At 42.9% G+C, this 21,894-nt stretch overlaps 1 protein-coding gene across 1 annotated transcript in view; it reads right to left on the reverse strand.

The window, feature by feature from the left end:
* ITGB1BP2 (integrin subunit beta 1 binding protein 2) overlaps positions 1–21,894 on the reverse strand; it is a 70,778-nt gene that overhangs the window by 8,077 nt on the left and 40,807 nt on the right. The window contains 5 exon segments of the mRNA XM_030210620.1: positions 2,460–2,579; positions 2,682–2,784; positions 6,845–6,915; positions 7,029–7,087; positions 13,175–13,278. Of these exon segments, the coding sequence (XP_030066480.1) occupies positions 2,460–2,579; positions 2,682–2,784; positions 6,845–6,915; positions 7,029–7,087; positions 13,175–13,278 (457 nt within the window).

Raw genomic sequence — 21,894 nt, forward strand, 5'->3', positions numbered from 1 at the left:
ATACTTTCAAATGTTCTGGAACTATCCTCTGCCAAGAAGTCTACTCTGACATGTAGGTTTGTAATGAGACCTCCAGGGGTTGTAACATTTTGTTACTGAAATTCTGCAGTAGGAAGTAACCTGTTCCGGGGCAGAGAGAGCAGGGAACCAGCGGGGCCAGCACCCCCCGAGCGCGTGCACCCGGGGCGGACCGCCCCTCCCGCCCCCCCCCTTTCATACGCCACTGGATTGTGATATTCTTTGAGTTATTCTCTATTCCTTGCTTAATAATTCCTAACATTCTCTTGCCTTTTGGCCTCTGCCGCACACTGAGCAGAAGATTTTAACATGTTGTCCACGATGACCCGTTAATCCTTTTTCTTGGCTGGTGACTCCTAATGTGGAACATAGCATCATGTAGCTATAATTTGAGTTATTCTTCCCACCGTGTTGCACTTGTCCACATTAAGTCTTATCTACCATTTGGATGCTCAGTCTTCCAGCCCCACACTGCACGCAGTCCATTTGCAATTTCACAACTTTGAATAGTTTTTTTGTCATCTGCAAATTTGATCACCTCACTCATCTTTCCTATTTACAGATCATTTATAAATATGTTTAAAAAGCACTGGTCTCAGGATAGATCCTTGCAGCATTCCACTATTCACTACTCTCTCATTTTCACCCCTCCCTTCCCTATCTAGTTGTCTTGTTCTCCACCTCTACCTTTAGTCTTCTATTTTTTTTCTTTAGAAATGGGATATAAACCTATTACTCCACTGTGTCTCCTCTTTTCAACCTTCTTTCAGATTGCAAATTGCTTAAATACTTCAATTTGATTGGTGGTATAGCAAATAAAAACGAACTATGCTATTTGGATTTTAAATAATAAATAAAAAAGACAAATTAATAAATACTTTTTCTAATTCCATATTAAAGACAAGTTATAGAAGCAAGAATTGAACACTGGTTCTTCTGGTACACAACATGCCTTTCCACCCATTAAGTTACTCCTTCACTGTATCCCCCCATTCACTGCATGGCCTGATACCATCACTTCCTTTCCTTTTTATTTATTATTTATTTATTGCATTTGTATCCCACATTTTCCCACCTATTTGCGGGCTCAGTGTGGCTTAAAATACATTGTGAATTATGGAGATACAATTTGTTACAACTCGATTATGGGTTACATTGTGAGGAGTTAGTGAAGACAGGGTCAAAGTATCGTTAGGGAATAGAACAATAGAAGAAGAACAATGGAACAATGGAGGAACAACGAAAGCTGATAGGGCAATAAAACAATAGCAAGGGAACATTTGGTTATAACATTTATCTGTAAATTAAGGTTTAAATTTAATAGAATTACAGGATGAGAATTCAGAAGAGAATGTATTGATGCATTGCTAACAGTGTGTGTGGACTTCAAGTGTTTTGATCCTTTCGATAGATTTTATCAAAGAGATGAGTCTTTAATAGTTTGCGGAAGTCGGTTAGTTCATAATCGTTTTCAGGTTGCGTGATAGTTTATTCCAGAATTGCGTGCTCATATAAGAAAAGGTTGATGCGTGCAGCACTTTGTATTTTATGCCTTTGCAATTCGGGAAGTGGAGGTTGAGGAAAGTTCGGGATGATCTTTTAGCGTTTCTGGGTGGCAGGTCTATTAAGTCAGACATGTAGGCTGGGGCTTCACCGTGAATGATTTTGTGAACTAGTGTGCATACTTTAAAAGTGATGCGTTCCTTAAGTGGGAGCCAGTGTAACTTCTCTCTTAAGGGTTTTGCACTTTCGTATTTTGGTTTTCCGAAGATAAGTCTGGCTGCTGTGTTCTGGGCTGTTTGAAGTTTCTTCAGTATTCGCTCTTTATAACCTCTAGTGAGTTGCAGTAATCCAGATGGCTGAGTACGAGTGATTGCACTAGGCTGCAGAAGATGGATCTTGGGAAGAATGGTCTTATTCTTTCAGTTTCCCCATGCAATAGAACATCTTTTCTGGCATCAGCACATATTCTATACCTCCCTCACCCTTTACATCATCATTGTCTTTCCCTCCCACTTTAGCATCAGCATACATTTCCTTTACTCCCTCTCACCCCTCTCCAGCATCATCACGGTCCCTCTTCTCCTTCCCTTCCCAAGCCCCTGGCATCTACATCATCTTCACTCCCCTCCCATCCCCTGGAAGAAAACAAGTGACCAGATCTCCTTAACTGCTGAGTTGGCTTCCTTCTGATACTGGAGATACCCAGAGCCTTGTAGTCTCACAAAGCCTACTAGCCCCACATAGTTGACCTCAGAAGGAAGCTGGTAAAGTAAGCAGGCTCTGAATTCAGAGACTCCTTTTCCAGCCAAGTTGAGAAATGAATGAAGGGTTTTGTATCTCGATATGTGCATCTGTGTGTGTGTTCATGTGTGTTGAGCTTCTTCTACTACTACTATAGGTTCTCATGACTAAAACATAATATGTTAGACAGCACCTACCACTGTCCGATTGGCCTGGACACTGCTCAGCTCTGGTAGAGGGTTCTTGGCATAAATTGTTATTACCAACTGCCCGCTAGTTTGATGCCAGTCCTGACGGCAGGACACCTGTTTCTTATCCTAGGAAAAACAGACAGTATTAGTGCTGTGGGCTGAAAGAAGTGAAGCAGACCCTCCCCAGCCTCCCAGGATATGGCAGCTTCACCCCCAGCTTCCAGTTACCTCTTCCTTCATCCAAGCGTGTTTTGCGGTACTGCAGCCCTTTTGCTCCAAAAACGTATTGAAGTCAGTAGTTTTAACTGCACAGCAGCTCCAGTACTTCATGCTACGAAGCAAGTAAAAGACTTTATCATGTATTGTCGCTACTACACATTAAGGGCAACATTTTATAAAGCATGTCCCATGTGTAAAATATGTTTTATGCAAGGAAAATGTCTGTTATGAAATTGTGCAGCAGGTGTACATACATATAGGTTTCCATACTTTTATATGGACCATCAGTAGGTGTTTCCAGATGTGGCATTAGGATGGAGCTGGGGCAGAGTTGTGAGTGGTGGATGCACTTTACAAAATGCACACACGATAGTACAGAAAGTGGCTTTGCGTGGGAGCAGTTTTTTAAATTATATTTCTATATTTCCCGGGGTCAATATTCAGCTTCTGCTGAACTGGTCAGCCGCCAATATCCAGCAGCACTTAACCGGATACTGCTCTTGAATATTGACTCCGACCGGCTTGGTAGTGTCCAGGGGCAGAGTTGGGGTGTTCCAGAAGCTATGCAGTCACCGGTGGTATTCGGTGCTGATGCCTGTATACCTTAACCAGGCAAGTAGGACAGTGTGAACATTAGCCCTGACTGGGTATGCACGGAATACTAGCCCTGGGAATAACACTGAATTTCAACTGTATCTGCAGAACGTTTGGTGCAGACCTGGATATTCAATGCCAGTATCCAGACATGGGCTGGCAGTCAATATCCAGCTTATTTTAGCCAGCGGCCTTTAGAATTTAGATAAATGGTCACCGCCACTGGCAGAATATCAGGGAATAGGATTTACTACTACTACTTATCATTGCTATAGCGCTACTATACAAATACAAGCAGAAAATGATGACATAGGAAGTTAAAATTTAGGAATTAAAAAGCAAGAGAAAGAACATGAAATTCAAGAAAAACAGCACTACTGGGGAAGGGGGGGAACCCTGAAGGTAGAAACACTAAAGGAAAAAGACAAAAAAGTTAATTTACAGTCAATCCACCATTTATCAAACTGACCAAGCTCGGGAGAAGATGCTGCAATTATTCAGCATTTACAACAAAGTTGCCCAGGCTGAAACAATACATATGTCGCATTGGTAAAAATTACAACATTCAATGAAAACAAAAACAAAAAAACAACCACCACCTAGAGAAGGAACTGCCTGCCACGGGACAAAACCTCTCGTTGTATTGCAATAATATTGTTCCTCCTGTCCCATGCAAGGATCCAAATTTTCAGTCCAGAAAAGAAATGTGCTTTCATCTTTATAGTGCTCACAGGAGTGTTGCCACCCACCGCTTGCAGTTTTCCTCCCATTTCCAGCAGGCTTCCTGCAGCAGCACCAGTCTGCCCTCGCAGCATCATACCATTCTTTCGGTTGCGGTGTCCCCAGAACCAGAGAGCCTGCCGCTCTGGGCTGCGGGGCAGTGTCCTTCCATCCAGGCTCAGACTGACTTCTAGCCCAGGGAGCCTGCTCCCAGCCTTCATCTGTGGTTTCAGGCTGTTTCCTTTTTACTTCATTTCAAACTGTTTTCCATGTTTTGCAAGATTTATTTATTTTTTTTTTGGGGGGGGGCTATAATAGCTCAGTTCACTTTCTAACTATGCCAGCAGTTTGGACTTCTTTCTGGGTTCCAGATGGTATTTTTAAACAATGCCCACTTCTTCTCATCTCTGAAAAGATTTTCTCCTCTGCAAGGTAAGTCTGTCTGCTTTTCTTGCATATCATATTGGAAGATATTGCAGGTCTGAAGCCCACAGTATTGTGAGTCTATGGTCTCCAAGTGCCCCAAAGATTGCTCACACCATATGCTTTCCATTCTTCTTCCATTTGCCCACTAATGACCTAACTTGTCTTAGTTCTTTCTCAATGAAATGTATTGCATGAATTAGCTCATGAAGTGTCAATAAATGCTTGGTAGATATGATGGTGGTCATTATCTCTGCTTATAAGAACATAAGTATTGTCACACTGGGACAGACCAAAGGTCCATCAAGCCCAGCATCCTGTTTCTAACAGTGGCCAATCCAGGTCACAAATACTTGGCAAGATCCCAGAAAAGCTCAATACATTTTATGATGCTTATCCCAGAAATAAGCAGTGGATTTTCCCAAGTCAATTTAATAATGGTCTATGGACTTTTCCATTAGGAAGCCGCCAAATCTTTTTTAAACTTTGCTAAGCTAACCGCCTTTACCACATTCTCTGGCAACGAATTCCAGTGTGTGTTTACATGTTGAGTGAAGAAAGGTTTTCTCCGACATGTTTTAAATTTACTACTTTGTAGCTTCATCACATGCCCCCCTAGTCCTAGTATTTTGGAAAGCGTAAACAGATGCTTCACATCTACCCGTTGCACTCCACTCATTATTTTGTAGACCTCTATCATATCTCCCCCTCAGCTCCCAGCATTATGTTCCAATAAGAACTGATTCTGATGCTTTCTTGCCTTCACTTAATGCACTGCATTAGTGTCCAAGGCTGGTGCCAAAATGGTGAAATCAGGTACCTTTTTGGGCAGTAGTTGATGTTAAGTCCTTATGGGAATCTGTTAATGCTCATTCTAGAAGGAATTTGAGGCCTCCTCAATGTTGATGGATCCCTACTATCTTCTGCAGTTCCTGGGTCTTTTGGGTTCAAAGCCTACAATGCCAATACATATGGGATGGACTTTGGTGTACCAAAGAGCATTTCCTTCTGTCTTTGTGTCATAACTTAGAACATTTTGAAGCTTTGTTATTAGATGCTTGGTACTGCAAGCCCCAATTATGTATATCAGTTTCCAATATAGTCTTGCACTTTTGAAAGCCACTTGGGATCTTCTGGGATATGCCAGAAAAAAATACAGCCAAGGCAAAATAAAATCACTCAATGATATTAAACAAAAATTGTCAATAACCTTACTAAACCACCCAGGAACATAAGAACCAATGCCAATAACAAACATGGAAAATAGATATGGAAACCTACAAGTTGTCTGAAAATTGTACCTAAAAAATATGAGAGAAAAGAAGTGAAAAGATCCACATAAGACATCATGACAAATACTAACTAGACAAGAGGAACCATGGGACAGAGAGAGGAATAGGTCTCAGTGGCTCCACAGAAAATACAACCTAGGATGATCCTGTACAGCCACAGCAGTGTAGGAAGTGCTGGGAATGTTTCTGACATACCATACAACATCAGCTGCTCATAAGAACATATTATCCTGCTTATCCTCAGAGAAGATAGACGCTAGGATAATTGATAATCCATGAACTTAAAGCCATTGGTTACATTGGAGATAAGGAATTAAATATTTATAACTGCTCCAACACTAGACTGTTTATTTCACTTTTCCTAAAGTAGCACATACTACTACTACTTAACATTTCTAGAGCGCTACTAGGGTTACGCAGCGCTGTACAGTTTAACAAAGAAGGACAGTCCCTGCTCAAAGGAGCTTACAATCTAAAGGATGAAATGTCAAGTTGGGGCAGTCAAGATTTCCTGAATAGAGGTAGGTGGTTAGGTGCTGAAGGCGACATTGAAGAGGTGGGCTTTGAGCAATGATTTGAAGATGGGCAGGGAGGGGGCCTGGCGAATGGGCTCAGGGAGTTTATTCCAAGCATGGGGGTGAGGCGAGGCAGAAAGGGCGGAGCCTGGAGTTGGCAGTGTTGGAGAAGGGTACTGAAAGGAGGGATTTATCTTGAGAGTGGAGATTACGGGTAGGAACGTAAGGGGAGATGAGGGTAGAGAAGTAAGGAGGGGCTGCAGATTGAGTGCATTTGTAGGTTAGTAGGAGAAGCTTAAACTGTATGCGGTACCTGATCGGAAGCCAGTGAAGTGATTTGAGGAGAGGGGTGATATGAGTGTACCGGTTCAGGCGGAAGATAAGACGTGCAGCACAGTTCTGAACAGACTGAAGGGGGGATAGATGGCTAAGTGGGAGGCCAGTGAGGAGTAGGTTGCAATAGTCAAGGCGAGAGGTAATGAGAGAGTGGATGAGAGTTCGGGTGGTGTGCTCAGAGAGGAAATTACGGCTGTTGGTTAGATTCTGAACATCTTGATGGTCTTAACTTGCAGAATGATTTAAGCAAGCTTATAGTGATACAGACTGTAGAGAACACTGCAGATCTTACCCCTCATGGAAGATAGGGATGCCAGGATGAAATACACAGGTTGCAGCCTCAGACTCTGATCCTCGATAAGCCTTTGAAAAAAAGTCTGGTTAATTTTACAGTTCAACGACATTTTAAATACAGCATCAAATATACAGTTATGGTTAGTAAAGGTATAACAAGACAGGAACTCAGCTTAACTCACCTCTTTACATCCTGCATTCTTACATTTGGTACCAAAAACCACAAGTGAAGACACTTCTTCTGTAACCAATGAGAATTTACAGAGGTAAGATATAAGTGCATGATACTTGATAGTTGTAAACTTTGTGGTGCCAGGGTTCAAATATAAGAAATGCCATAATGGATCAGACCAAAGGTCCATTGAGCTCAACACCCTACTACTACTACTATTTAGCATTTATATAGCGCTACAAAGCGTACGCAGCGCTGCACAAACATATAAGAAAGACAGTCCCATCTCCAATAGTGGCCAATCCAGATAGCGTGGAAGAGCAACCAAAACACACTAATGGAAACAGTCATTCATTGTTGTTCACTTCTAGTTCCTGATAGTAAGAGGTTGCAATCCTAAATCATGCTCGAGCCATACGTAAGAACGTAAGAGTAGCAATACTGGGTCAGACCAATGGTCTATCTAGCCCATTATCCTGTTTTCCAAACAGTGGCCAAGACAGGTCACAAGTACCTGGCAAAAACCCAAATTGTGGCAACACTCCATACTACAAATCCCAGGGCAAGCAGTTGCCTCCCATGTTTGCCCTCAGGGGCATAGCTACGGGTGGGCCTGGATGGGCCCAGGCCCACCCAATCACAGCTCAAGCCCACCCAATTTGTCCTGCTCCTCCAATCCGGTGCTGGTCTTCTAGGTGCCAGTTAGGCTGCAGTGAGAGTGCTGCACTGCCTGAGCCTTTCAGTTCTGCCCTGGCTCAGCTGGCTTCTGCTCTTTTATTCCCCAATTTAAATGCAAACTCACATAACAAAAGTCACTAACAATTACACTCCTTAAGGGTCCTCAACTCCCCCTCCCTTTGCTTCTGCCCCTTTAAAACTTTCCTGAGTCAGCTGCTCGGCAGGCTGGACCTGAGGAACAGCGAGAGAAAGTGATCAGGATGTGGCTGGTGCGCCGACTTTTGTTTCTCTTATTGCAAGTGAGCCTTTGCTGGGGGGGGGGGGGCTCCGAGCCCTACAGGAAGGAGGTGAGTGCATGGCTACGGATCCAAGTAATCTTACTACCCACCTCAAAACTTGTAGCAAACTGTGGTCTCTTAGTACTGCTGCAGATCAGAAACTGAAAACCCTTCTCGTGGGACCCCCAACACCTTCAGCAAGGCAGAATTTAAGATTAACATCCCCCCCACACCACACACACACACACACACACTTGGGGTAGAATCCCTAACCTCTTTCGGCCTTACAGTGAGAATCTTCTTCGGATCTCGTCCCACTACCAGCTAAAATGAAAGGGCTGAGGATTCCCATTCCACCAACCTGTTCCTCCTCTGTAATACTCTAGCAGTAAAAGAGAGGGGAATTACCATTTCTAAAGTAGCTAAGGGGGGGGGGCGCAGGGGGAGCGGTCGCTCCCCCAAATAGATTTGTTGAAAAAACGGCACCTATGCGCATTCACCGCCACTTTAGTTCATGAGGTGCCACTTAAACCAGACAGTGCGTTGTGGCTGAGATGAGCTCTCTCGACGTTCTGCTTCTTGAAGGGAAAAGACGATATTGGGCCCTTGCTGCCTGGGTCAGCCTTCAGTTGGGAGTGAGACCCCCAGAGTCAGCACTCACCCATGGCCCCAAACAGGAACAGGAGTCAGAATATGGAGTCTGCAAAGCTCTCGGAGTCTGCACCTGCCACCACATGCATATAAATTTGGTCAGAAGCTCAGCTGCCCAGGTAAAATAAACACTTTTTAACATGTACAGTGATTGTTCGCTGGTGGTGGGCTTCTGGGTGGGGTGGGCTCTTCACAGCCTAGGGGAATAAAGGTATATTGAATCATTAAATACGCAGTTTTTCCCCTAGGCAGTGTAGAATCCATCCCCACCCATAAACCCATCAACAATTAATTTTAATGTTGGTGGGTTTCTGGGTGGGAGTGGGCTCAATGCCCAGGTTAAAATAATAATAAAAAAAAAGTTGTATATCTTTTTACGTTGGCGAGTTTTTGGGTGGGGAAGGTCTCTGCTGTGCCCAGCTTAAAATAATTAAAAAAAAAGTTTTATATTTAATGTAGGTAGGTTTCTGGGTGGGAGTGGGCTCTGCAGTGGTGTGCTTCAGACATGCCAGACTATGGTGGGATGAGTAGGGGGTAGGACAGGGCTAACACTAGGCTACAGGGAGGGGTGGGGGTAGGGTGGGGCTGATGCCTAGGTACAGGATGGGTGTGGGGAAGGGGAGGGCTGATGCCAGGTTATAGGGATAGATGGGGGGGGTAGTGTAAAGAAAGGAAGGGCTGATGCCAGGCTACGGGGATGGATGGATGGGGGGTAGGAAAGGAAGGGTAGGACTAATGCCAGGTTATAGGGATGGATGAGGTGAGTAGGGAAGGGAAGGGTAGGACTGATGTTGGGCTACAGGGAGGAATGGAGGGGTAGGGAAGGACAGAGCTGATGCTGGGCAATTGATGAGGGTTGGTCTGTGTTCTACATGTGACCAAAGTGATTCTTCTGGCATGTGGTTTGTGTTGGATCTATCTTAGTCTGAGTAGTCTGACTTTTCCAGTGAGACACATATTGCTGTTGTGTATATTCACTGCTGCCTTTTTAAAGGTACTGTTATTAGTATTTGTGTGTTCAAAATTGGTGGTGTTAAAGTTTGCTACATAGGCTTTGAGTATGTATGTGGTTTATATTGCTAGTGGACAGCTGTTGGGCAGACTGTTTATTAGAAATCATTCATCAAGTGCACTTTAAGGCATTATTTAGGAGTATCTCAAGAAATGCTACTCTCACTTATATACATAGTGCCCACCCAAAATGTCAGGTCTGGCTACGCCACTGGTCTGCCTCAATAGCAGACTATGGACTTTTCCTCCAGGAATTTGTCCAGACCTTTTTTAAACCCTGATACGCTAACAGCTGTTACCACATCCTCTGGCAAAGAGTTCCAGAGCTTAATTATTCGTTGAGTGAACAAATATTTCCTCCTATTTGTTTTAAAAGTATTTCCATTTAACTTTCTTGAGTGTCATCTAGTCTCTGTACTTTTGGAATTAATAAAAAAATCGACTTACTTCTACTTGTTGTATACCACTCAGGATTTTGTAGACCTCTATCATATCTTCTCTCATCCATCTCTTTTCCAAGCTGGATAGCCCTAACCTGTTTAACCTTTCCTCATATGAGAGGAGTTCCATCCCCTTTATCATTTTGGTTGCTCTTCTTTGAACCTTTTCTAATTTTGCTATATCTTTTTTGAGATACGACGACCAGAACTGAACGCAATTCTCAAGGTGTGGTCATACCATGTAGCAATACAGAGGCATTATAGTATTTTTGGTCTTATTCACCATCCCTTTCCTAATAATTCTTGGCATCCTATTTGCTTTTTTGGCCACCAGCACACGCTGAGCAGATTTCAGCACATTATCTATAATAACATCTAGATCTTTTTCTTGAGTGCTGACCCCCAAGGTGGATCCTTAATTCAGGTAACTATGATTCGGATTATTCTTTTCAATGTGCGTCACCTTGCATTTGTCCACATTACATTTCATCTGCCATTTGGTTGCCCAGCATTCCAATTTCCTAAGGTGTTCCTACAATATTTCACAGTCTGCATATGTTTTAACAGCCTTGAATAGTTTTGTATCATCTGCAAATTTAATCACCTCACTCATTCACCCTACTTCACTGAGAGAAATGACCATTTAACCCTACCCTCTGTTTTCTGTCCAATAACCAATTCCTAATCCACACCAGAACCTTGCCTTCTATCCCATGACAATTTTCTCAGGAGTCTCTCATGAGGAGCTTTATCAAAAACTTTCTGAAAATCTAGATATACTACATCAACCAGCTCACCTTTATCCACATGTTTATTCACGCCTTCAAAGAAATCAAGCAAATTGGTGAGATGAGACCTCCCTTGGCTGAACCCATGATGAAACTGTCCCATTAAACCATTTTTTTTAAATTTTGTATTTATAACCATTTAAATGTTTACAAGCGATAAAACAACTTGCTGGAAATACAGAGAAAGTAATATATAGGAATTATTTCAGTCAGGTAATTCTATTCTCTTCCTTAGACCACTAAATAGGGAGAGTGAAACAAGACAAGGAGATCAATTAAACAGTAAACAGAAAAAAATGTGGTATTAACCTAATTATCCCCAGATATTACTCGTCTAATTCATTATTCCACATTGATCATCTGGTTGGCTTCTTCAAGGCCAATACGGTGTATAGTCAAATCAATTAATTGAAAACATACTTATTGTCCAATATTAGTTAGAAATAATACATCTGATTACATTCTTTCTCTTTTAAAAACCAGAAGTTATTTAACAATACATATACTTAAGCCTCTAATTCAAATCTCACTGATTAAAGTAATCCCAGTTTTCACAGGCTTCACTCCTTTTAAAGTCATAATTTGAGGAAATATTTCTGAGGAAAACTTTAGGAGTCATACCCGGAACTCTGGGAAACACAATAATCTCGACATTAATCATCTATAATAATATTTATTTTATTATTCAAAATTTCTGGTCTATTATCGTAACCACTTCTTGCTCATGTAGAATCATTTGTTATATCATTTTTTTACTCTCAAAGGGTTCAGTTGAATTGTCCATGTAACAACCATTAAACCATTTTTGTCTAAGTATTCTATAATTTTATTCTTTATAATAATTTCCACTATTTTGCCTGACATCGACGTCAGGCTTACCGGTCTATAATTTCCTGGACCACCCTTAGAACCTTTTTTTAAAAATCGGCATCACATTGGCCACCCTCCAACCTTCAGGTACTATGGACGATTTTAACTACAGGTTACATATTACTAACAGCAGATCAGCAATTTCATGCTTGAGTTATTTGAGTACTCTCTTACCCTCTCCAGGATCAGTGGCTTGGGATGCCTGCCTGCGCAGTACCATGCAAGCTGATTCTCTAAGGAAGCAGGCCCTGCCCCCTTCAATAGATGAAACATCAGGGTTAGCAACTTAAGCTTTGCCCTTTCCCAAACTGGCAATCAATGTAGTTCTCATAGCATCCAAACAGCCTCTTCAAATACCTCAATACCATTTGGGCTGCCACATTTTGAAAAATCTGCAGCTTCTTCACCAATCTCCAATGTGCTCCAGCATATAAGGCATTACAATAATCAACAACACAAGAACCAAGGCTTGCATCAGAGCACAATAATCAACAGCACAAGAACCAAGGCTTGCACCAGAGCACAATAATCAACAGCACAAGAACCAAGGCTTGCACCAGAGCACAATAATCAACAGCACAAGAACCAAGGCTTCCACCAGAGCACAATAATCAACAGCACAAGAACCTAGGCTTGCACCAGAGCACAATAATCAACAGCACAAGAACCAAGGCTTGCACCAGAGCACTGTATCACAGCTGAATCCATAAAAGGCTGCAGGTGACAAGAACTGTAATCTGACCTAGGAGCTACTCAGAACCTGATTAATTTGCTTTTCCATCAAGAAACCACAACCCAATCTGACTCCCAAACTAGTTACCTCTGATAACATTATGTACTTTGAGCAGGGACTGTCTTTCTTCTATGTTTGTGCAGCGCTGCGTACGCCTTGTAGCGCTATAGAAATGCTAAATAGTAGTAGTAGTAATACTTCTTATAATAACCCCAACAGCACAAACACAGATCACGACCTTTGGCATCTGCAAAGGCAAACTAGAAAGTTTCCAGGTGGCTAATAAGCCCATTAGCAGCTAAGCTCAGCTGCAGCAATCTCAAGGCAGCTGAGGGTGAGGCTAGCTACCTAAGTTCCAAGCAAGACTGGAAGGCTGAAATATCTGGACCAGACTGAAAAGAGAGTCTGGAAAGTCTATGGCAGCCACCGGTTCTGGCCACCAGAGGACGAGAGGAGCACAAACCAAGAAAAAGTCACAATCGTGACACTCCTATTTGCCTAAGAGAAAGGGGCAAAGGGTTCTAACTGGAGGCTGCTTGGTATGTTAAAGAAGATTGTAGATATAAACCTGCAAAGGGTTAATAGAGTTATACATATTGAGCAAGGCCTCTAGTACTCCAGAACTCCCAGTAGCCTCAGGGCCCAATCACCAAGCTATAGCTATATATTAACCCCTAACACATTTCCATTTCTATATGTGACTTTACCTTGTTCAGTGGACTTCTTTTCTGAGTTTAGTTTCAGCTTCTCCAGGGCCTGCACCAGCGGCTGAGAAACTTTCATCATCAACTTCTGCTTTGGCTCCTCTGAGCTAGACAGGAGACAAAACAAGGGAAGATAGAACTGTAGCTGTTCTCTCCAGGTCCCCCACATCCCTCTTCTCTTTGGAAGCCTGCTCTCTCTCCCTCCCTCTAGTTTGAAGATTACCACTTAATCCTCTCCTGTTTAGCTAACCCCATCCCTACATCTATCAACCTGCCCCACTGTCTGTCCCTCCTACTGTCACTACAAGCCCTGGTCTTTTGTTTTAATCTTGGTATAACCAGAAGAAAAAAGGAGCTATTGATGCCCCTGTAAAAGTCTTTGGTGAGGCCCCCACTTAAGAGTATTGTGTTCAGTTTTACAGGTTGTATCTTGCTAAGGATGTAAAAATGCTTGAAGCAGTTCAAAGAAAATAGTATGGGTTTGCATACAAGGAAAGACTTGATGACCTGAACAGGTATACCCTGGAGGAAAGGAGAAACAGGGGTGATATGATACAGATGTTCAAGTATTTGAACAAACCTTTTCCAGAAACAGGAAGGTGGTAGAACTAGAGGACATGAATTGAGGTTGAAGGGGAGATGACTCAGCAGGAGAGGATAGTAGAACCTGGAATGCCCTCCCACAGGAGATGGTGGAGATGAAAATGGTAATGGAATTAAAAAATGCATGAGATAAACACAATGGAATCCTGTTTAGAAGGAATGGATCCAAAGAAGCTTAATGGAGATTAGGTGGCAACACTGGTAATTGGGAAGCAACGCCAGTGGTGGGCAGACTTCTACAGTCTGTGCCCTGATCATGGCTGAACAGATTTGGATGGATTGGAGTGGAGCTTTTCAGGGGCTTCAATGACAATTTCTGAATTTTTAGAACAAGGACCATGCTGGGCAGACTTCTACGGTCTATGCCCTGAAAAAGGCAAGGACAAACTCATTATATAAGGTATGATGTGATACTTCATATGTATTATCTGATCTTGATTTATCTTTGTTAGGCAGACTGGATGGACTGTACAGGTCTTTATCTGCTTCTGAACCGTGGAATGCTTCCTGTGGGGTCCCTCAGGGCTCTCCCCTCTCACCTACCCTATTCAATATAATGATGATGCCTTTAGCCACAGCACTTGCAAATCTGGACCTCAATCCTTTCATCTATGCGGATGATATTACAGTCTATATCCCTTTTCAATCCACAGTATCAGAAGTTGCCAACCTCATAGATGCCGGTTTCTCCACTTTAGAACAATGGGCCAGGGTGTTTCGCTTCAGGCTAAACAGGGAAAAAACTCATTGTCTCATCCTCTCGTCCACGTACGCTCATGTAACTGACACAATGCTTCCAGTTCAGGGTTCTGCCCTCCCGATTGCCAACAGCCTGAGACTTTTAGGAGTGCATCTGGATTCACATCTCCAGCTGGTTGATCATGTACACTTGGTCTCCAAAAAAATGTTCCAGGCCATGTGGAGGCTTCGGCGCATCAGATACCTCCTTCCCAGAGACTTGTTTCGTACCCTTGTCCATTGGCTTGTCCTATCCCACCTGGATTATTGTAGTGGTATTTATGTGGGTTGCCAGGCCTCCTTATTGAAAACTTTCCAAACGGCTCAGAACACTGCGGCGAGGCTCATCCTAAATGAAAGGCGTTTTGCACACGCCGACCCCCCTGCGTTTTAAACTTCATTGGCTGCCAGTACAGGAGCGAATTGCTTTTAAGATCTGCTCCCTAACACATAAAATCATCTATGGGGCTGCCCCGGAATACATGCTCCCCTTGATCGACCTTCCGCCTAGAAATGCCAACCCTGCTGCTCGGTCCTATCTCCACCTTCATTTTCCGAATTGTAAGGGAGTCAAGTATAAGAAAATCTTCGCCTCGTCTTTCCGTTATTGGAGTCCCAAATACTGGAACACGTTACCTCGTCACCTTAAAACTCAAGTGGACCATGCCCTTTTTAAGAAGTTGTTAAAGACATTCCTCTTTGCTAAGACTTATCCCTCAAGTTACCATGTTGATTAAAGCATCCCTTGTCCCTTACCCTACCTAGTTCACTTTGTTAGTTTCTTCCCTCCTACTTACTTCTTAATGTTTGCCTAAGCTGTTAAGTTTGTACTCTTATTTAATACTGTGTAAGCCACATTGTGCCTGCATGAGTGGGAAAATGTGGGATATAAGTATCAAATAAAAAAAAAAAAAAATCATCTACTATGTTACTAAGATTATGTTACTGTGGCTCATATCTTAGTGGAGAGACTCGTTAAATATATGACTATTTTTATCCATTCTGATTAGGTTGGATTTATTATGGGGAGGCAAGCTGCTGATGGTATTCACAGGGCCCTTATTATTTGGAGGGAACAAAAGTATCTTGACACCCATGATTGTGGTGTCTTTAGACGCTGAAAAAGCCTTTGATCAAGTGGACTGGAAGTTTATGGTAGGGATGCTCCGCAAAGTAGGTATAGGAGACCGCTTTGTTAATTGGATCCTGAATCCGCTAGCTTGTGTCAGGGTCAACTGAAGTTGTTCTTCACCATTTGTTCAACACTGGGGCATGTGGCAGAGTTGTCTGTTGTCACCCCCTATTGCTTTCCTGGTCATGGAACCCATTTAGTAGATGGGAGCACCAGGTATTTTTATATTTTGGTCAGTTTACTGAAGAGGGTGATATTCTCCCCTTTGGATCGTTGCAGGAGCGATATCTCTTGGAAACTAGGGATATTTTCCCATGTCTCCAAGTTAAACATTTTTGTTTAAATGAAGTCTTTATTTACCTCGATAACTGAACAATAAACTCAGGAAACATTACAGATAATCTGAATTTGACTCATACAGACATATTCCATCAACTTAAACACTTTTGTTCTACTTTATCAAGTTACAGATAGAGATCTATGAGATACTTCAAATTTTTATTTTTTTTTTACTGATGGATTACTTGTTCCTCCACCTTCCAAGTTAAACATTTTATTCAGCATTTAGTGGTGGGTGGCGCAGGTACTTAGTCTGCCTTCGAAGCTTTGGTGGGAAGACCAGTAGGTAGTGGATACATATCCTTCCTCTATGGCATTCTTAACTCTTCTAATGGGTGGAAGGTAGCTATCGAAAGGCTTGGGAATTTTTGGACAAGGAATGGAGGGATCTCTCTCTGTGAAAGCATACTCTGTCATAAGTACATAAGTAATGCCACACTGGGAGAAGACCAAGGGTCCATCGAGCCCAGCATCCTGTCCATGACAGCGGCCAATCCAGGCCAAGGGCACCTGGCAAGCTTCCCAAACGTACAAACATTCTATACGTTATTCCTGGAATTGTGGATTTTTCCCCAAGTCCATTAAGTAGTGGTTTATGGACTTGTCCTTTAGGAAACCGTCTAACCCCTTTTTAAACTCTGCCAAGCTAACCGCCTTCACCACGTTCTCCGGCAACAAATTCCAGAGTTTAATTACACGTTGGGTGAAGAAAACTTTTCTCCGATTTGTTTTAAATTTACTACACTGTAGTTTCATCGCATGCCCCCTAGTCCTAGTATTTTTGGAAAGTGTGAACAGACACTTCACATCCACCTGTTCCACTCCTCTCATTATTTTATATACCTCTATCATGTCTCCCCTCAGCTGTCTCTTCTCCAAGCTGAAAAGCCCTAGCCTCCTTAGTCTTTCTTCATAGGGAAGTCGTCCAATCCCCGCTATCATTTTAGTCGCCCTTCGCTGCACCTTTTCCAATTCCACTATATCTTTCTTGAGATGCAGCGACCAGAATTGAACACAATACTGAAGGTGCGGTCGCACCATGGAGCGATATAACGGCATTATAACATCCTCACACCTGTTTTCCATACCTTTCCTAATAATACCCAACATTCTATTCGCTTTTCTAGCCGCAGCAGCACACTGAGCAGAAGGTTTCAGTGTATTATCGACGATGACACCCAGATCCCTTTCTTGGTCTGTAACTCCTAATGTGGAACCTTGCATGACATAGCTATAATTTGGGTTCTTTTTTCCCACATGCATCACCTTGCACTTGTTCACATTAAACGTCATCTGCCATCTAGCCGCCCAGTCTTCCAGTCTCGTAAGGTCCTTCTGTAATTTTTCACAATCCTGTCGTGAGTTAACGGGCTAATTCTCTTCAGTCTTTATGCTTACAACAACTCACGTTACGATTATTGTAATGTTGCTTATTCAGGCATCACCAACACTAATTTGAAATGTTTGCAGATTCTTCAAAATACTGCAGCTAGGCTTTTGTAGGGCAAAGTGATAACAATCACATTACACCTCTTCTCAAACAGTTACATTGTTTCCCAGTAGATTCCAGAATCAAGTTTAAAATTCTAAGTCTTACACACAAAACATTTTATAGTAATAAGCCTGATTATTTGTCATCATTGATTATTCCTTATACTCCATCTTGTACCCTCTGTTCTCTTATAGATAACAGACTTATTTTATTTATTTATATTTTGCTCACACCTTTTTCAGTAGTAGCTCAAGGTGAGTTACATTCAGGTACTCTGGATATTTCTCTGTCCCAGGAGGGCTCACACTCTAAGTTTGTACCTGAGGCAATGGAGGGTTAAGTGACTTGCCCAAGATCACAAGGAGCAGCAGTGGGATTTGAACCAGCCACCTCTGGATTGCAAGAGCGGTGCTCTAACCACTAGGCCACTCTTCCACTCAGGGATTACACACTTATGGACTCCTGACTCAAGTTTGCGTTACTGAATGAGAGGGTGGAAGGAACTGTGGGTACCTGCTCCTGATCATGACAGCCACAAGGCTGGTGATCGCTTCTCACTGTCAATCGCAGGACCTGCTCACACTGAATATGGTTAAAGAGAGGTTATGCACTCTTTGTGATCATTATAGACTAACTGCCTTATACAACAGAAGTACTGGGAGATGTGGGGAAGATTTATTCAATTGGAGGGAGTTTTAGAGGGACTAGGCCACGGGGGGAGGGCAGTGGGGGATGGATATCTTTGATGTCTGTAGTTTGAGCTTGTAGATATTGGTTTGTACTTCTACCTGAATGTTATTATTTGTATACTGCAAATGATCAGCAGCGATACAGTGACAGCCATTTTCCCCTGATGAAGCCTCGGTGAAACAGGTGCCTCTTGGGATTCTTATTACTGCTAAGTGTCACCAGTTTATCTATTGTGTCATTGCTGCTGCTTTGGAAGTGTTCAGAGTGATCATGGCATGCAATTAGCTTGAGTAAGAAGATATTCTCAAGTAAGGTCAATGACTAACAATTTAAAAAACATAAAAAAAAAAACTTTTAATAAGAGACCAGCAACAAGTTACAAAATATATTTTTGTGTAATAACAATGAGACCAGCAAGAAGTTAAATAGTTACAAAGGCTGGTCGAAGGTTTTCCAGGACCAGTGACTGAATTATTTTAAGCCACAAAACCTCTTTGCGATTCCTGAGGTCTCTTATCTCCTGATATGTGGACAGTTTTGTGCATGGCAGTTGCATTATCCCTTTTCCACAAATTGTTCTAGAAATTTTGTGGGAATTTTGTTCTGCTGTTTTTTAATGTTGTGTAATGTATGGTTTACGTGTTTTACTTTCTCTCTCATGATGTGAGAAGTTACAAAAGTGCTTCCTATGATTATCCCAAACCACACACCCCTCAAAGGGCATCAAATGATGTAACACCTGCAAATAAGCCTTCTCTTGCGTAGCCTCCCCATTCTAGAATACACTCCCTGAAAGGTTTGCTCAATGCGAGACTATCTCTACTTCAGGAAATAGTTGAAAGCTTGGCTCCTCCCAAGTCTTTAATGGAGCAAACACAAACTGGACTGTAGCAGGACATGCTGAAATTGTCTATTGCCTATATCCAAAATTATTCTTGCTATACACTGTCTTGAGTGAATTTTTTCAAAAGATGGTAAATAAATCCAAAGAAAGAAAGATGGATGATATAGCAAAGTTTATGCAACAAAATATTGAAAAGTGATGTGATATGTGATTAAAATGTAGTGGTATCCAATAAATTAGGTACATTTATTGAAACATTTCATTAAGTCATTTATTTTATTTTTGTTACATTTGTACCCTGCGCTTTCCCACTCATGGCAGGCTCAATGCGGCTTACATGGGGCAATGGAGGGTTAAGTGACTTGCCCAGAGTCACAAGGAGCTGCCCATAGGCGCCCGGTATTGGAGGCTTGGGGAGGCTAAGCCTCCCCAGCCGCAGAGACGGTGGTGTGCTAATTCTTCGGGGCAGTCTTGCCTGCCTGCCTGCCCCGCTGCCAGCGCTGATTCCCCCGCTGGCGCTGCGCTGCCGGCGTTCGCGCTTTAAAAATGTCTGCCGAGACTTCTGTAAGTCTCGGCGGCCATTTTGAAGCGTGAACGCTGGCAGCGCCAGCGCCAATGGGGGAGAGTTAGCGCTCGCAGCCCGCCCCGAAGAATTTGAAGAGTCAGGATCCGGAGGGAGGGAGGAGAATAATTCATGCAGGGGAGGGGAGGGTCACTGCTGGACATGGGTAGATGGAGGGCAGGGGAGAGGAGGGTCACTGGGCATGGGTGGATGGAGTTGGAGGGCAGGAGAAGGAGGGTCACTGGGCATGGGTGCATGCAGGGCAGGGGAGAGGAGGGTCACTGAACATGGGTGGATGGAGGGCAGGGGAGAGGAGGGTCACTGGGCATGGGTGCATGCAGGGCAGGGGGAGAGAAGGGTCACTGCTGGACATGGGTGGATGGAGGGCAGGGGAAGGAGGGTCACTGGGCATGGGTGCATGCAGGGCAGGGGAGAGGAGGGTCACTGCTGGATATGGGTGGATGGAGGGCAGGGGAGAGGAGGGACACTGGACATGGGTGGATGGAGGGCAGGGGAGAGGAGGGTCGCTGGGCATGGGTGCATGCAGGGCAGGGGGAGAGAAGGGTCGCTGGACATGGGTGGATGGAGGGCAGGGGAGAGAAGGGTCGCTGGACATGGGTGGATGGAGGGCAGGGGGAGAGAAGGGTCGCTGGACATGGGTGGATGGAGGGCAGGGGAGAGGAGGGTCGCTGGGCATGGGTGCATGCAGGGCAGGGGAGAGGAGGGTCACTGCTGGACATGGATGGATGGAGGGCAGGGGAGAGAAGGGTCGCTGGACATGGGTGGATGGAGGGCAGGGGATAGGAAGGGAGAGAGAAGAAATGCTGGACATGGATGGAGGGAAGGGAAAAGGGAGAAAAACTGCACATGGATGAAGAAAATAGGCAGAAGCTGAGGACCAGAAATGAAGAAGAAAGGCGGAAAGTAAAAGAAATAAATGGAAAGGAAGCCCTGGAAACGGAGTTAAGAGGACAGATAGTAGCAGAATTGGATACTGGGCCAGCATGATCAGAAAAACAAAGTCACCAGACAACAAAGGTAGAAAAAAATCATTTTATTTTTATTATAGTGTTTGGAATATGTCCACTTTGAGAATCAGGTGCTCAACATTAAAAGTTTATATTTATTTACTTATTTATGGCATTTTATCCCACATTAAACATGAATTAGGATGTTTTGTGGCTCTACATGAGAATTGTGATATATTATGATCCCTTGTTTCATATTGTTGACAGTCTGCATTTTCCGTATGGGTGGTATATTGGTGTATTAGGTTCTGCCCAGTGTAATATTTATGGTACAGTAAGGTTCTGAGTGTGTTTTTGCACAAAGTTGTGCATAGTGTTTTGCAGTTGAGCAATTGTGGTTAGTATATGCTTTGAGCAACCACTTTATTCTTTGACATATGATACATATCAAATATCTAAATTTAATAAAAGGTATTAATTGTGACTTTTATTTATTTTTTCTGTGTGTTATCAGACAATTATGGATTTAAGCTCCACCCCTGGCCCCACCCCTAACCCCGCCCCCTTTAGCCTCCCCAAACAGTTGGGCCACCGACTGCCTAAGGAACTGCCTGTGCCTGAAGTGAGAATCGAACTCAGTTCTTCAGTTCCCCAGGACCAAAGTCCACCACCCTAACTACTAGGCCACTCCTCCACTATCAAGATATATGCAACATCTTCAAATGTTTTCTTAGTGTTTGTCCAACGTGCACCATCAGCTCCCTTTTTCCTATATTTAGCCTGTAGAGCTGAATTGCTTTCTGTTTTATTTATATCGTATAGTAACTTAGGATCCAATTGAAGGTACTGTTATACATGAGACTCTGTTTGCTGTTGCCCCATTCAATTTGAAACATATGTTGACTGTTTACCATCCAAGACGTGAATTGTGGTCAGAGGCTACTATGAGGCTTTCGACTGATATAGTTACTAAACTTCCGTATGTAGAAACATGAGCTACAGCCTTAGTTCCTGCAGGGAAAACATTGTGGAATGCATGGCCAGGTCACCTTCGGAATTGTAGCAATGCGACACAATTTAGGAAATTGTTGGAAATAAAATTGTTTCAGTATTTTTTTTTTACCTTGAAGACTGTAATTTTTATTATGGTTTGTTTAGTTTTATGTTTTGTATTATGAATACTGTGTATGTTTATTGTTAACTACCTAGTTACAGGTGTTATAGAAATTTTTAAAATAAATAAACTACGACAGACAAAAGCTAGCATGACCTACCCAATCTGCCGGTCCTTATCCAGGTTTTCATGATACTTATTCCACTCACATAGTAACATAGTAAATGACGGCAGATAAAGA

Source organism: Microcaecilia unicolor, chromosome 7, assembly GCF_901765095.1.
Source record: "Microcaecilia unicolor chromosome 7, aMicUni1.1, whole genome shotgun sequence".
Taxonomy (NCBI): domain Eukaryota; kingdom Metazoa; phylum Chordata; class Amphibia; order Gymnophiona; family Siphonopidae; genus Microcaecilia; species Microcaecilia unicolor.